The sequence below is a fragment of the Mesoplodon bidens genome (genome assembly GCF_964165515.1).
Source record: "Mesoplodon bidens genome assembly, chromosome: 5".
Lineage (NCBI taxonomy): Eukaryota > Metazoa > Chordata > Mammalia > Artiodactyla > Ziphiidae > Mesoplodon > Mesoplodon bidens.
Window position 1 is genome coordinate 137,153,601 of NC_138161.1, and position 16,416 is coordinate 137,170,016.

A 16,416-nucleotide genomic window follows, 5' to 3' on the forward strand; every position below is an offset into this window, starting at 1 on the left:
ATTGACACTTAATGTAGTTATTGATAGGTATGCAGTTATTACCATTTTATTCCTTGTTTTCCAGTTGTTTTTTTAGTTCTCTTCTGTTCATTTCTTTTTGTTTCTCTTGTGGTTTGATGATTTCCTTTAGTAGCATGCTTGAGTTCCTTTCTTTTTGGTTTTTGCATATCTATCATAGGTTTTTGATTTGTGTTTACCATAGGGCTCATATATGCTGTCCCATAATTATATCTACTTGTTTTAAACTGATAGTCATTTAAGTTCAAACACATTCTAAAAGATCTATATTTTTACCCCCCTCACCCACATTGTGTTTCTAATGACATATTTTACATCTTCATGCTTATCTCTCAACTGTTTACTGCATTTATAGTTGCTTTTGTGTGTGTTTTTTTCTTTTCATCTATGTACTGGCTTTTTAAAGTGATCTTCAATCCTTACTATGTAACTGCCTTTCCTAGTGGGATTTTCCCTTTCCTATAGATTCTTGCTTATTTTCCATTTAGAGAAGACCCTTCAACATTTTTTAGGTTTACTATTGATGAATTCTTTTAGTTTTTGATTGTCTGAGAAGTTCTTTATTTCTCCTTCTACTCTACATGATAATCTTGCTGGGTAGAGTATCCTAGGTTGTAGGTTTTTTCCTCTAAGCACTTTGAATATATCAAGCCTCTCCCTTTTGGCCCACAAAGTTTCTGCAGAGAAATCAGCTGATAGTCTTATGGGGATTCCCTTGTATATGACTGATTTTCTCTTGATGCCTTTAGAATTCTCTCTTTAACTTTTGCCATGTTGTTTATGATATGTCTTGATGTGGGTCTGTTTGGTTTCATCTTGTTTTGGACCCTCTGTGCTTCCTGTACCTGGATATCTGTTTCCTTCTTCAGATTTGGGAAAGTTTCAGCCATAATTTCTTCAAATACATTTTTGATCCCCTTCTCTCTCTCTTCTCCTTCTATTATGTGAATGTTGGTATGTTTAATGTTTTCCTAGAGATCTAGTGGACTCCTTTTGTTTTTTTGTTTATTTTCATTTGTCTTTCTTTCTGCTGTTCTGATTGGGTGATTTCCATTATTCTATCTTCCAGATCACTTATGTGTTCTTCTGTGTCACTTAGGCTGTTATTCAGAGTGTTTTTTATTTCAGATATTGAATTGCCTATTTTTGTTTGGGTCTTTTTTATATTTTCTAGTTCTTTGTTAAAATGATTTTTGTTTAGATCAATTCTCTTGATCTAATCTAATTTAGTTAGCGTTTTTATTACCAATGATGTGAATTTTTTACTTGGTAAATTGCTTATTTGTTTCATTATTTATTTTTTCAAGGTTTTTCTCTTACTTTTTCAATTGAGAGTAGTTCCTCTGCCTTTTCATTTTACTTAACTTTATTTGCCTCTATGAATTTAGGTGAAACAGTTACCTATTGTGGTCTTGAAGGGGTGTTCTTAGGTGTGTACCCAATGCCTTTGGTGGGATGGCTGGATTTGATGTGGACACCAGAGTTTCCTCAGGGTATGCTGGCAGCTATCACCTTGGTAGGGGGTGTGGCTAGAGATGGAAGAGCTAGAGCCCATGCAGGGTGTGACGTGCGATGTTCTCTTTGCTCACTGGCCATCACTGCCCTGTGGGATCTGCTCCCAAGTTGCTGGAGTAAAAGCCCTCAGGGTCATACTAGAGCTGGCTCTGTTCCTTTTCAAGTGTTTTTCCTTCTCCCCACACCAGGATCTTTGCCCCAAAGGAGGGGGGTGCTGAAGCAAGTCGGGTTCATGCACTTATAGAGGTCTAATGCACTACCTGTGTAGGTGTCCGTGGCTCCACTCAGATGCAGCCCATGGTTGTGTCTTTTCCCTGGTATTGGCCACCCCAGATCTAGTGCTGCATTATGGTGTGAAGTGAGTGGGGCCAGAGCATCCACTCAGCCTGGGCTTGGGCACATAGCAAGGTGGTCACAGGAAACCCAGCAGCTGTGCTGCTGTCAAAACTCTGGGCTGCTTCTGGGGTGCTGCTGGAGTAAGCTCCAAAAATGGCAGCTGCCGCACCACCTGGGCTACGCTCCAGGACTTGTTGTCTCTATGTCACAAGGACGAGTCTTTTCCCACGTCCTGGATACCCTAGATCCAGTGCCATGCTGTGATGTGGAATGAGCGGGGCTGGGGTATTCTCTCAGTTCGGGCTGGAGAGAGCAGCAAGGTGGTCACAGGAAACCTGACAGCCACTAGGGCAGACTTCTCTCTGCCCTAGCAGGGGGAAAGCCAGCACCTGCACCCCTCATGAGTGGCATCCAGGCCTCTCCAGCCTTTCTATCTCTCCCAGGCGGTCCCCAACCAGTTAAGGGGGCTTGTCTCCTATGCGTAGAAACCAGACTGGAACACCCAGTCTGTGGCTTGACCCACTAACCCCCCAGGGCGAGTATCCACCTGTGTAATCTCCCTTTTCCTTTGAATCCCTTCCCGGGGCACAGGTCCTGACCAATCATTTTCTTCTCATCCTACCTGACTACATACATACCTTTCTTACAGCCTTGGTTGTACAGGAGTCCTTCTGCTTATTTCCAGCTAGCTTTCAGTGAGAATTATTCCACATGTAGATGTATTTTTGATACGTTTGTGGGGGGAGGTGAGCTCCAAGTCCTCTTACTCCACCATCTTGATCCGCTTTATTCCCCATTACCTTCCTGACCTAATCTACTACAACTCTCACTCTGATTCACTACATACCATCCATGCTGACCTCCTGGCTTTTCCTTGAACATACCAACCACACTCCCATCTCAAGGCATTTGCATTTGCCATTCCCCTACCTGCCAACGCTCCTCCTCCAGATACCTTTTCATGGCTTGATCCTTCACCAGCTTTATATCTTTACTTGGATGTCATCTTTTGTGAGGCCTTCCTTAACCTCCTACCTAACTAAAGCTACACCCTCTCACACAAAAATCCTCCCTGGCCCAAGCTTTATTTGGGCTACAGGCAAGGGCCTGTGTAATACTGATATATACTATATCAATACTGTGCAATACACTATATATTTTATTTTTATTGCCTGTATCACCTCACTAGAATAATAAACTCCATGAGGGTAGTTTTGTTCACTGATACTTCATTTACTTAGCACTTAGAACAGGGTCTGGCATACTGAAGGTGTTAGATGAATATTTATTACTCATTTAATCTTATTCCTTAAATAAACTAAAGAATAGTTGGTACATAATACAAATAAAACAAACGTGTAATTCTACACCTCTTCTCCATTATTTTATCTAAGAATGTGGGGAGGTATTTTGTCTGCCTCACAACTGGTTGTTCAATTCCTTCCGATACAATAAATTAGAGAAAAAAATGTTCTTGAAGCTTTAACAATCTCAACCCTAATGACCTCCTAAGAAGTGTTGAAATCTGAGAGTGCTTTGGTTGTAACAATGACTGAGAATTGCCACTGACAATTAATACTTGAAGGGCAGAGACGTGGAACATCTCACAATACATATATAGGACCCACAAAGAACTGTCCTGCCCAAAATGCTAAGAGTGCACAAAATACAAGAGTTCCTCTGTTCAGATAGATTGTAGTCAAGGAGACAATGTAATAACTCAGGCTACTAATTATTTAAGATTCTATGTGTAAAGATGACTATCAAATGATTCATGAAAAATAAGTATTTCTTATTCAAAATGCATTTCTTAAAGAAAAATTGAAGCCCTAGCTCTGTAGGTATGAATTCACACATAACACAACAGAAAGACAGACATATATTTACTAAAAATTTAAAAGACACTCACGAATGGAAGGTATCATTGCTTTGCTGTTCACAGAAGATGCCTACACAGTCCTTCTGTTCTTTTGGAGTATAGTCTTTATCATACAGTTGTGTCAGTCCAATTGTGAAAGAAAACAAAACAAGAAGAAACATTCCAAGAAATTTTCCAAAATCTTGTAACATCTGTCCCATTGAAATCTGTGGAATACATTACATAGGCATTCATTAAAATCATCAGGAAAACAAAATATGAAAAACTAAATGACCAGGCAAGAAAACATATGATCCACAAGGCTACTCCTTTTTTTCCACCTGTTTGAGATATTTCATCACTTTTAAAACACCAAAAATCCAGTTGCCAAACAAAAAACCATTCTGATCATGCCAGCACTGTGAGTGTTGGATGGTACATTCCTTGAATCTGGACCAAGTCTGCAGAGGATAATTTTGCTATGAAGGTAGAGGAAGAGACATAGAGATTTAAGGAAAGGCCTAATTTGCAAGGGATGAAAGGAAAATTCTTTGCTAAAACCTAAAAGGAAGTAAATGTTTATATTTATAGTTTCTCAAAGTTTACAAATATAAAACCATTAGGGCATAAAGTATTTCATTTGATTTTTGCAACCAACTCTAAACCACTTCCTGAAGAACAGCATTTCCCCCTCTAGGACTGCCCTAATCTGTTTTGCCAAGGTGATCAATTTTCTTTCATTTGGGGTCTATTATAAGAAAAAATTATACGTGTTAAGTCAAATGAGAGGGTCTAATACTTATGTGAGTATCTACCATAATTTAGAGATGTGTAATGCATCTGGGAGCTTTATTCAAGCCTAATTTCATTCTCCTTTAATACTCTTTCAAATTCTGGGGAATAGGTACTTCTCATAAATTCTTGTTATTTAAATTGGCATACAAATTTGGAGAATAATTTAACATTACGCTTTGATCCCAAAATTCTATCCCTAGGAATTTAGCCAACAGGAAGTACACAAAGATGCATTACATACAAGGATTTTCACTGTAGTGCTGTAGAAAAAAAAATTAGAACGTCCTAAATGTTGTTGTTAAAAAGAATGAAGTGCTATGTGCTGGCATAGAAAGGTGCCTACAAAACATTAAGTCAAAAAAGCAGGGTACACAACAGTATTAAACAGCTATTTTTTAAAGGATAGGTCAGATATATATTTTCATATAGATAAGGTTTGATATGCACAGGAAATTTCTGGAAGTTTACACAAGAAACCATTAACAGTGCTTATCTATGGGGGGTAGGACTAGGGGTGTGGTTTGAACCTTCTTTGCTATATGCATTTATTACTTTTAAGATACAAAAGTTAGTGTTTAGAAATAATCCCTCCTCAAATGTAACCAGGCCAAATTTATATAATTAGTGAAATCCAACTTCAAATACAATTCCAAACTCCCTCGAACCTGCCAACATAACACATGCCAATCACCGACGATACAAAATAGTAGCAGCAGGCAAGTGGCCAAGCCCCTCCAGCCCACTATAGTGAGCCAGCTAATTAAGTCGAAGAGGTGTGGTAAAATTTTTAGGCACAGCACAAGCTAGTATTCCAGGCGACTTGGAGTGGGGAGGTCCACTATGCCTGACTTTTATGCACTTGACTAGCATGTGGCTCTTTTCAAAATCTTATGCTTCCCTCACTTGGCCCCCTTGCAAAATTCTGATGGAAGAAACAGAAAACTTTTAGAATCAGAAAGCTCAAAATGTGTGAGAAAGAGAAGAAATACATTTCTCTCTTAATCAATGATAGCTTTATTAGGTCACTTTGGAAAGAAATCACTTATTCAGATTGTGAGTGCTTAGAATAAAGCCATATCGTGTTAGTAGAGAACCTAATAATGTATGACAGTAAGAGTACAATAACTGCTTTAGATAAGTACAGAAAAGATTGGATTTGAAGAAAATTTAGACACTGTAAGCTTAAAGGTAAATAAAGTTTTCCAAGAGTGACCATGTATGGTGTTATAATTTTAATTTCAAAAATTTAGTCCAAAAGTAAAAGCCTTAATTTAATATTACTGTTTTAAAGATAAGAGTAATTTAATTTCAATAGCAAGATGAGCAATATTTAATGAGAACACTACAAACTTCATGACTTGTTTTTTAAAAACATGATATTAGTTCTTGTATAACATGGAAGAACCAGAATTAGCTACAGTGGATATCACTGAGGTGAACATTAGCTTGAAGAGCACACTAATGAAACATTCATGTGAAATGCAGACATGAAAAGCAGTAAATTAATTTTAGTCTGAGAAAGATTATAAGGCTCATTTCTTTGTAAAAATAACAATCACGCTTTCTTACATGTTTACTTATTTTAAACTACTTAGTAGTTTTAATTGAGAAATATGAACAGTAAGTAATAAAAAAAGATGGCAGTTTAAAAATTAATACTGAAATTTACACAGTAGTTAACACTAGTACACACAGAGAAAAATATTTTCCTAGTAATCAGAAGAATGGAAATTAAAGAAAACTACTAAGATAGTATAACAAAGATAGCACTAAAGCTATTAACGTGGTGAACTGTTTGTGCGCTTTTACACTGTTTGTGTGACTGAAAATTAACACATCCTTTTATAAAGAAATAGAAATATTGAGGCCCTATAAGAATCCTATCTTTTGATATGTTAATACTACTGAAGATGTATCCTTAGGAAATAATTTAACAGAGGAAAAAGCCTCATACACAGAGCGCTATGTAGAATAGCAAAAACATGCTAAATGCCTGATAGAGGAAAGAGGTGTTATCCTTAGGGTGCATATTAAGTGTTCAATTATAAAAGTGGCTGACAAAAGGGAAGAAATAATGATAACTTCCAGTCATTCTTTTTCCAAATCTTTCTCCAGAAAGACCCATAATTATCTGTAGGAAAGATAATCCATCTATCTAATCAAGCCATTCATGCTCAAGATGCCCTTTATGTGTCAAAAGAATCAAACTGGACTACTTCTCACACCATATACAAAAACATGAAACCATAAAACTCCTAGAAGAAAATATAAGCCAGTATGCTCTTTGATATTGGTCTTAGCAATACATTTTTTGATATGTCTCCTCAGGCAAGGGAAGCAAAAGCAAAAATAAACAAATGGGACCTACTCAAAGTTAAAAGCTCTTGCACAGCAAAGGAAACCATCAACAAATGAAAAGGCAGCCTACCGAATTGGAGAAGATATTTGTAAATGATGTGTCTGATAAGGGGTTAATACCCAAAATTGTACAAAGAACTCAGACAACTCAAACTTCCTCTCTCCAAGCACCCCCTCAGTCATGCTCCCAAGTCCTTTGTACGTAATCTCTAAAATAGTATTCTTCACTTTATACTTATGTTTGTCTCTTCTAGCAGTCTTTAAGGGCAGGCACAATGTCAGTAAGCTCCAGAGCCTGGCATATTAATTAAAATACTGAATACAGGGGCTTCCCTGGTGGTGCAGTGGTTGAGAATCTGCCTGCCAATGCAGGGGACACGGGTTCGAGCCCTGGTCTGGGAAGATCTCACATGCCGCGGAGCAACTAGGCCCGTGAGCCACAACTACTGAGCCTGCGCGTCTGGAGCCTGTGCTCCGTCTGCAACAAGAGAGGCCGCGATAGTGAGAGGCCCGCGCACTGTGATGAAGAGTGGCCCCCGCTTGCCTAGAGAAAGCCCTCGCACAGAAACGAAGACCCATCACAGCCAAAAATAAATAAATAAAATACTGAATACATAACGAATTTTTATATGTCTTTTATCTAACTCTTTACCATTTAACAAGAGGTATCACATATTTTTATTTATCCTGCAAGGTGGAGAAGGCTAGCATTATCTCCATTTCTCCAAGTGACAAACTGAAACTCAGAAAGATTTAGTGAATTGCTCAGGGTGAAAGAACTAATAGATGGCAAAGGTGGAATTGAATTCTTGCTTCTGACTCCTTGCAAGGGCTTTTCTAAAACATCACTTTGTGGTTTTTATCTCTGCCCTCCCATTAGAAATTTGGGGCTGGGTACAATTAAGAAATATTTAGTTCTCATGCATTTTGCCTACACAGCAGGGCTTGTTGAATTATTACACGAATAAATGTATTTTAAAAGATGTAATTGTTAATTAACATTTTGCACCGTCTTTTTTCTAACACTATGTGAGCTGGGCCTTACTTTCCTGACCTATAAAAGAAATGGCCACATGCTGCATCAGACTTGCTCATCTACATGCTATTAAAAATTTGTCAGACTTCACCCCAAACTATTTAATCAGCATCTCTGAGGGCAGGACTGGAGAATGTAGGTTAAATGTGTTCCCCACACCATCCTTGCAGCCTCTCCAGTTTTTGAACCCCTAGACTATACGACTTCTAAGTTTCCCTCTAGCTCTGACATTCCATACTCCTTTCAAGAAAAAATATCCATCCCCGGTATATCCTAAAATGCGAAACACCTGAAATCACTCTTTGTTCACAAAGAACAATACTTTCCAAACAACAATAATATGCCATTTATGTTATACAGGCCACTAAACTAAGTCTGATAATTATCCAATAAAAACAAACAATTCACTAGGAATAAAGGATGCACTCGTGTGTCACACACTACATTCACTTTCCAAGTTTTCTTGTATTATTTTTCAGGTCGGTCACAGTTACCTCCACTACTCTAATGGAATGGAGGAATGGATCTAAACGTTTATGTAAAGCCCATGATGCATCAGGCACTCTGCTATGCATGTGATATACACTGACCCATTCAATCCTCACAACAGATAGAGAAACTGAGACTCAAAGAGAAGAGGTAGCATTAAGTTATGGAGCAAGATTCTGAACCAAGCTGTATGATCCTGTCTTTTCCTTCGTGTCTAATCACCCAACTGCCAGTATTAAAGGCTGCATAAGTCATTTGACACACATGGATAAATGAAGAAGAATTTAAAAAATCTATAAATTATGAAAGCATGCCAACAGAAGTATTGTACAGTAAAAGTTAATGAGGGACTCATATTACTCAAGAAAACTCTGAGAAGCAATTCAGCACAGTGGTTAAGACCATTAGCTCTGGAGCCAAACTACCTGGGTTGGAATCCCAGTCTACTACTCATCAGCCGTGTGATCTTGTACAAGTTACTTAATGTCTCTACACCTAAGTTCCTTCCTCTGTAAAATGTAAATAAAAGAGTCTGCCTCTTCGAATGGTTGTGAGGACTGAATGAGGTCATAAATGTAAATAAAGATCTTAGAATAGTATCTGACACACAGTTAAGGACTCAAATGTTCACTGTTAATATTACTATTATTCACGATTATTTATAGATGGTGTCTTTTTTTTTTGGTTGTTGAAGTATGTAACATTACTGATTTATGCCCAATCATGTCTCTTACATCTGCTGAGGTAGATTAGCTGGCATCCTGAATTCAAAAAAGTGGGAGAGCTAACTTCAAAGAGCAGGCTGGCCTCTGGAGTCAGACAGATGCAGGTTCAGCTCTTGACTCTGCCACTTAATAGCTCTGTGAACTCTTTCTCTCCCTAAGCCTTAAACCCTCCATTTGTAAAATGAAAATAAAAAATAACAAGGGTTGTGATGAGGGTTAAATTAATGGAAAACATATAACAGAGTGCCTGGCCCACATGAAATGTTCAATAAATGTTAGTTGCTGTTATTATTGGGAACAAGCAGGTACAGCAACAGCTAGGATGTAGCCCTATTTCTCCATCAGATTCTTTTGTTTTCTCAGACCAATCAGTGCTTGTATTTACTCAACCCCATCTAAAAAGTTTTTCAACTCAATTCAACAAAGAGACACTAAGTCCATCATATGGAGAAATTCATTCTCATGGGAGTACAAGTGTAGGAATAGACTTTCTAGTGGTGGGGACATTAAAGCTGGTGCATGTCCCCTCTCCCTGGAATGCCCTACAGCCAACCTCCTTTCAACTCATCTTTTAAGGCTTAATTTCAGTGTCATCTCTTCTGGGAAGTCTCCTCTGACGCCTTCGACTGAAGTGAGTACCCTTCCTCTGAGCTCTATTTCAGCATCTACCATTCCAAATGTTGTCATTGGCTTGTCAACCTCGGTGAACTATGCATTCTTTAAAAGGAGACTGCAGCATACTCACTTTAGTATTCCCAGTGTCCAGTACCTATCAGGCATTCAATAAATGTTTATTGAATGAATAAGTAAAGTTTCAACAAGCAGAGGGTAGTCTGGGACAGCGGTCCCCAACCTTTTTGGCAGCAGGGCCTGTTTCCGTGGAAGATAATTTTTCCACATGCGGGGCAGGCGGGGGGGGATGGTGCAGGCGGCAATGTGAGTGATGGGGAGCGATGGGGAGTGGCAGATGAAGCTTCACTCGCTTGCCTGCCGCTCACGTCCTGCTGTGCAGTCTGGTTCATAACAGGCCGCGGACTGATACCGGTCCCTGGCCTGGGGGTTGGGGACCCCGGGTCTGGGACATTCTAAACAGGGTAGTAACATAAAAAATGACAAGGAAGTGGGAAAGCACAGGACCTGTGTGAGATTAGTGACTGGTCTTGGCCCAGATGGAGAAGTATTTCATGAAGAGATAAGGAGATGAGTATAGTGAGCTAGAAAGTAAGGCCCGATTGTAGAAGGCCATCTTCCAAAGTCTACCTACAACATGTCAGAAATTTAACAAATACAATCACAAATTTCAAGTAATAGAATAAAGGATTCAATCACTGCTGAATCAGGATCATTTTATGTATTCCACTACAAGATAATTCCATGACCTTGCTTTGCCTGGTAGAGTCCCAGTTCACAGCTGTTGTCCCAACTTAGTAATGAATAATATCCTTTTCATTCTCCAAAGTGTCTCTATTTGGATGATAAATTATAGTCATTCTAACTAAGGGAGAGATCTGGACTCCTACTGCAGGTTATATAACCAGCTAAAATAAAAGTCTGTCAGCTTCTAAATCTACAAAGATTTGGAAGGAAAAAAATGTTAGTAAATGGAGATAAATTTAACACACAACTGCAGTAATCACATAAAAACATTATCTGACATAGCATGTTATGTAAAGAAAAAAAGCTGCCCTTTAGCTAAAGTAGTTAACTTATTGTCAATTTTCCTTTTGCATTTCTTTTCGCTTTATATTCATAACTGGATCACTCTTTTAATTGAGTTCCTTGCTTCTGATTAACAAAGTGGAAGAAAATATATTAAAAATCCTCTGCACAAAATTATTCTAGAGTTCTTTATCACCAACATGTTATACAAATCTGTCATGTCAATAAGATTACACTGGAAAACAAATAACTTTATTGGAGAAATTTTTAAAGTAAAAGCCTGATGATAGGACTCTACAGATTCTTATTAAATATCTATTTTTCATCCTCTTTCTGACTAACCAGACCTTGGTTTCTTGGGGGGAAATATGCTCAATTAAAAGTACTCATCTCCTCAGAGATACAAACAGCCATGTGACTCAATTCTGGCCAATGAGTTATAAGTGAAAGTATTTGGTAGGCCTCGAGGAAAAATAATTGTTCTCTTGTTAAAAAAAAGAAAGACAGCTGGCTCATGCTCTCTGCCTTTCCCCTTCTTCCTGATGGATGCAAACTTTATATAATGACTTGGAGCAGGGAGCCGGCAACCATAAGAACCAGTCACACTCGAGACAAGTTTATATATTTGCAAAACGCATCAAACTATACAGTTAAAATGGGTACATTTTACTGTATGGCAAATTATACCTTAAGATAATTTTTTAAAAACTCATTTGCTGGACTAGATCATAATATTTAAACATATATTATGATTAACCTGTAGACCTTTTAAAAAATAGGAGCACACTAAATATTTGTTAGCTTCACTTAAATTATTTGTTAGCTTCACTTAAATTATTTGCTAGTTCTATGGCTATTAGAACAATATAAAGTACCCTGCTGGAGGAGAAAAACACACCACAGCTGAAAAGACAAATACCCACTTACGCAGTATTTGTATACAGGTCTATAGTTCTTTGGGGAAAAGATTAAGTCAGGAAGACCTGACTCAACAGTTCTAAGAAAAAGAAACAAATAATTTGCTAAGAAATAATAATATACTTTTTCCTTTTTAACTTGTAAAAATCTGTAAAGAAATTTTCAGTATAGAAACTTAGTGATACCATCAGTTTTTAGCTAAAAAACAAAGAAAACAGTGTGCATGTAGAAATACTGTGGACTCTTGATTAAAACATTTATAGAAGATATTAGTGATAAAATTAAATCAAAATAACAGATAGTCTAAACCAGTGTTTCACAAACCATATTTTGGAGAAAAAAAGAGACCTGAGCATATTTCATGAAAAATGGGTATGATGTTAACTGAATTTAGGTGATGATAGTTTGAACAAGATCAAACAAGTTTCTTTACTTCTTTCTCAGAGGCTTTAATGTGATCATGTGCACTGTGAATTCCCAAAAGAGGAATGCAGTGTATCCCAAACCTATTTCAGTCCGAGCATCTCACAGGACTTGGCTAAGAGACAGTCACACTTCAGGAAACACTCTTGGAGGATGACAGCACAAGCCAAATCAAATGGGGTTTTTCCTACATATTTTGTTTTCATATCTCTGTTGGAGAAGGTAATTATGCATTTTATTTAAAATATCTCCTTTAAAAATACAAAAAAGAATCAAAATTGTTAGTAAATTTTGACTTAACAAGGAAAAATGTATATTGCTCAGGTTTTCAGACTTACAAAATAACAAAGTATTATGTAGAGCTGGTCACCAAGCAGAACTGACTCCACCTTTCAAGAACAATCAACTACTAAAATCTGTGGGGTACATGCAACCAATTATGAGTCCTTTCTTTAGTGTAAAGAGACTTAGAATTTAGTCCTGGACTCTCATGTAAAATAATCATACTACTTTGAAAAGATAAAAGCTCAATTTCTTTAACTATAAAGTGCTATAAAGCATAAAGTTGGACTACATAAGCTCTATGAAATTTTTTAGCTCTAAATACTCTATTTTCCAACTTACTACATTTGATATTTATTAAGCAAAGTAAAAGAGTATTTTGTTAAAATATAACTTATATATTTTCAAAATCATCATGAAGTATGAATTCTGTTTGTACGACATCTCCCTTATATTTATCACTTAAAACTTTAAATGTGAAATTCATTTTGGTAAAAAGTAAAATTTTATGTCCCTTTACTGTCTGAAATATAACTATTTAAAATACATCTACTTCTATGAGCTCGGGGGAGAGGGACAATGGACCACAGCTTAACAAAGTTTGGAATGTCTAAAAGCAAAGGATCATCATTTAGCCAGAAGCAAAGCAGATGAACATGCTGTGACTTTTCAACTGTTAACTATTTTCAAAAGCAAAGTTTAGCTTTAGTATCATGAGAAAACAATGTTCCAGTGGACAAGTAAAAGGTGTAGTAGTTTTACAAATTTTCTTCAAGTAATTTTAATTACTTACCTGTAATGGACCCAAGATAGAGCTTGTTGTATACATAAAAAAGAGACGAAGATAACTCAGAACATTGGCAAATGCAAAAAGCCCTTCTGCCACCAGTGTAGGATGGAATGCATCCCAGTCCTTCCGATCAGCAAAATCATGAAACTAAGGTTAGGGGAAAAAAAGCCAAAGATAAAACAGCTCTCTCAAGTTAGGAAAATAAAAACAAATATTCTGACTGTTGAAAGAAAACTATTTTATGTCTCCTTGTGGGGGAACTCCATTTATGTTTTATAAAGTTCTCTTCTTTTAATAGAAATAACATTGTTTTAAATAAATAAAAGATTTCTACATATGTGGGGCAATATCACTTGTGCTATATAAAGAGGTTTTCTCAGAAATTCTTATGTTTTCAAAAACTAATGTTTTAAAAACTGTCATTTAATTTTTTATGAATGAAATTTTTGCTAGTTTTTCTTAAATTCCACAACACAAACTTTAAGAATGTGTGCTGTCAATTAATTAGCTATCACATTAAATTAACCTAGCCCTTTGACTCAGGATTCTACAATGGCCCAAAGACGCTTTCTCACTTCTAAATAACAAGAAAAAAAAGAGTGTATTATTATACTTAGACATAGAATGACCACATGTTCCAATTGCCTGGGACAGTCCCAGACTACATACCAGTTTTCCCGGCATAATTATTAATTGTGCCCCCTTTCACTTGTAAAGTGTCTTGGTCTGAATAAGAAACTATATGGACACCCTGCTTCTAGAACTAAAGAGACCAGTCTAAAAAAACCAATGACCATCAACCTCTCTATCAAACCATCTATCTATATATGATCTTTTTATTTTCTTAATAACTTCACAACTCTGGTCATTGAACATACCTAATAAACATGTTTGGTACTACTGATCAATTACAGGAATAGAGGTTTTTAATAAAGTGATATAAGATAACCAGTTTGCTTTCTCTATAGTCTATAAATTAGTCAAAAACCAAAAAATATTATATAAATAGTTCCTATTATGTGACGCCTCAGAATTCTAAACTCAGGTGTAAACAAAGATAGTTAACATAATCCCCATTACCTTTCCTGGGCTTTTAATAAATCTTTATAAAAGTAACATTATAAGATGTCTATAAGGTTAGATTTTTGTCAAATTTTAAATTTAAAAATATAGGAATCAGAAAATAACTAAATTTACATAACTTTTTAAGCTGTGGAAGAAAATAGTCATGATTTGGAATGTGTAAAACACTATATAATGAGTTCCATTCAGATAAACTTTTTCCTGATAGATATAAAGATATCTAACACTAATCAATTTAAGTAACTTTGTGTTACTTAGGTTAATGAGGTAATATATAGGTTAATGAGGTAAGTGAACCTAGCTCAGATGTAAGGAATTGGCATTTGGTAGAAAGAAAATGCCTAGACAGACCTGGATTTAAATCCAGTCTTGGTTTCTTACTGTGTGGTCTTGGACAAGTTACTTATTATCTCTGAGCTTCCTTTTCCTTATTTGCAAAATGGGGATAACGACATCTGTCTCACAGAATCCCTGTGAGAATAAAATGAGATAAAGTATAGCAAGTATCAACCATGGTGCCTGGCATAAAATAGGTAACCAACATTTAATGGTAATTAACACCCTTGAAGCTATTAGAAAGGAAGGAAACAATGTGTACTATTCCCTTGCACAAGGATAGGTTTAGAATGAAAACACATCAGACACAGATTTGGGCCAAAGTAACTCTGAGATACGTAGCTAAATATCCTGGGTTTTTCCTAAATAAACTTCACTTGTGCCTCCAGTTGACATAGTTAACAGTCACCTTGTTGTGAGCAACCACTTTGAGGGCAAAGGTTGCCAAATAAAGTGAATTCATGACAAAACTGAGTTGATTACGTGATTCTTCTAAAAAGTCTTCCAACCCTTCATACCAGAGTCTTTTAATGTCTGACCAAATCATCCCTAAAAAAGGAAGAAAAAAAATCAGATAATCCTCTAATTCAATAATAAACTAAAAAATACCTTAAGACTCAAAGTACTAAATAAATAACACGTGTCAGTTGTAGCCTCATTCAGAAGAAAAAAATAACATTCAGTAAAATGTTCTTAAAATATGAAAGAAAATAACCTTAAGTTTCATATGACAATATCTTTCCCAGAGAGGGATTTTAATAAATTATGTGAAACAAGCATAAGAAAGCAAATTGATGTTAAATACATAACCCCCAAAAGGCTCAGTTCCTGATTCTTTTCTCTGTCTACACTCACTCCTATAGTGACCTCATCCAGTCTAGTCTAATGGCTCTAAATACCATCTATGTGGTAGACTTTCAAATTTTTATCTCTGAAGTCAACCTGCATTTACATAATAATAAATAATAAACTTCTTTCCTAAACTTAACTTGTATAGGTACTTGGCTACTCTACATCTCAAACTGGATGTCCTAACATGTCCAAACTGAACTCCTAATCTCTGCACCCAAATTCCTGAAGACTTCCCTGTCTCACTTAATGGCAACTCCATCCTAGCTGCTCACTCTAAATGTCCTTGAATCATCCTTGACTGATATTCTTTTAAATCACATATTCAATGCAGTAGTAAATCCTGCTGGCTTTACTTTCAAAATATAGTTAGGATCTAACCTTTCTCACCACTATTTCAACTTCAAGCCACTATCTTCTCTGGCTGGAATTACTGAAATAGCCTAGTCTCCCTGGTTCTACCCTGTTCTCCCTAAAATCTATTCTCAACATGGCAATCAGAGTAATCCTTTTAAAAAGCAAGTGTTACTTCTCCCCTCAAGACACTGTAGTAACTCCCAGAGGAGAAAGAATTAACTGCAGGACAGAACTCTTTTCCCATGGGAACAAAGTCTCATGTTATCATCTATTTAAGTGTTGCCTTGGAAACATACTACATTAAGAAAAATATGGAAGGTCAGCTGTGTTCAAGATTGTTATAAAAACAACCACTGATTGGGAAACTGCATCTGGACTGGAGGACTATGAGTGGACTCATAGACCCTAAAAATATACCCAACCAGGACTATATAAAAACATGTTGAGAAGCACAGGCCTCGGCTTCTCTGTGTGATGTCTCTCTTAATGTAAAGTGTGCATGTAGTGGGAGCTACATTCTGAGGCTTTCTCAGGTATCCTGCTGGACTTATAAGAAATCCTGGTAGATTTCAGGCTTCTTTGGCTGGGG

The 16,416-nt window shown here is 36.7% G+C and overlaps 1 protein-coding gene across 4 annotated transcripts in view; it reads right to left on the bottom strand.

Annotated features, from left to right (window-relative positions):
• Nucleotides 1-16,416, bottom strand: part of TRPC1 (transient receptor potential cation channel subfamily C member 1) — a 69,761-nt gene that overhangs the window by 9,807 nt on the left and 43,538 nt on the right. For all 4 annotated transcript variants that reach the window (XM_081234690.1, XM_081234689.1, XM_081234692.1 and 1 more), the window contains 3 exons: nt 15,031-15,170; nt 13,206-13,349; nt 3,779-3,954 (listed from right to left, as the gene is read on the bottom strand). In XM_081234690.1, coding sequence (XP_081090816.1) covers nt 3,779-3,954; nt 13,206-13,349; nt 15,031-15,170 — 460 coding nt within the window. The remainder of the gene's footprint in view (nt 1-3,778; nt 3,955-13,205; nt 13,350-15,030; nt 15,171-16,416) is intronic.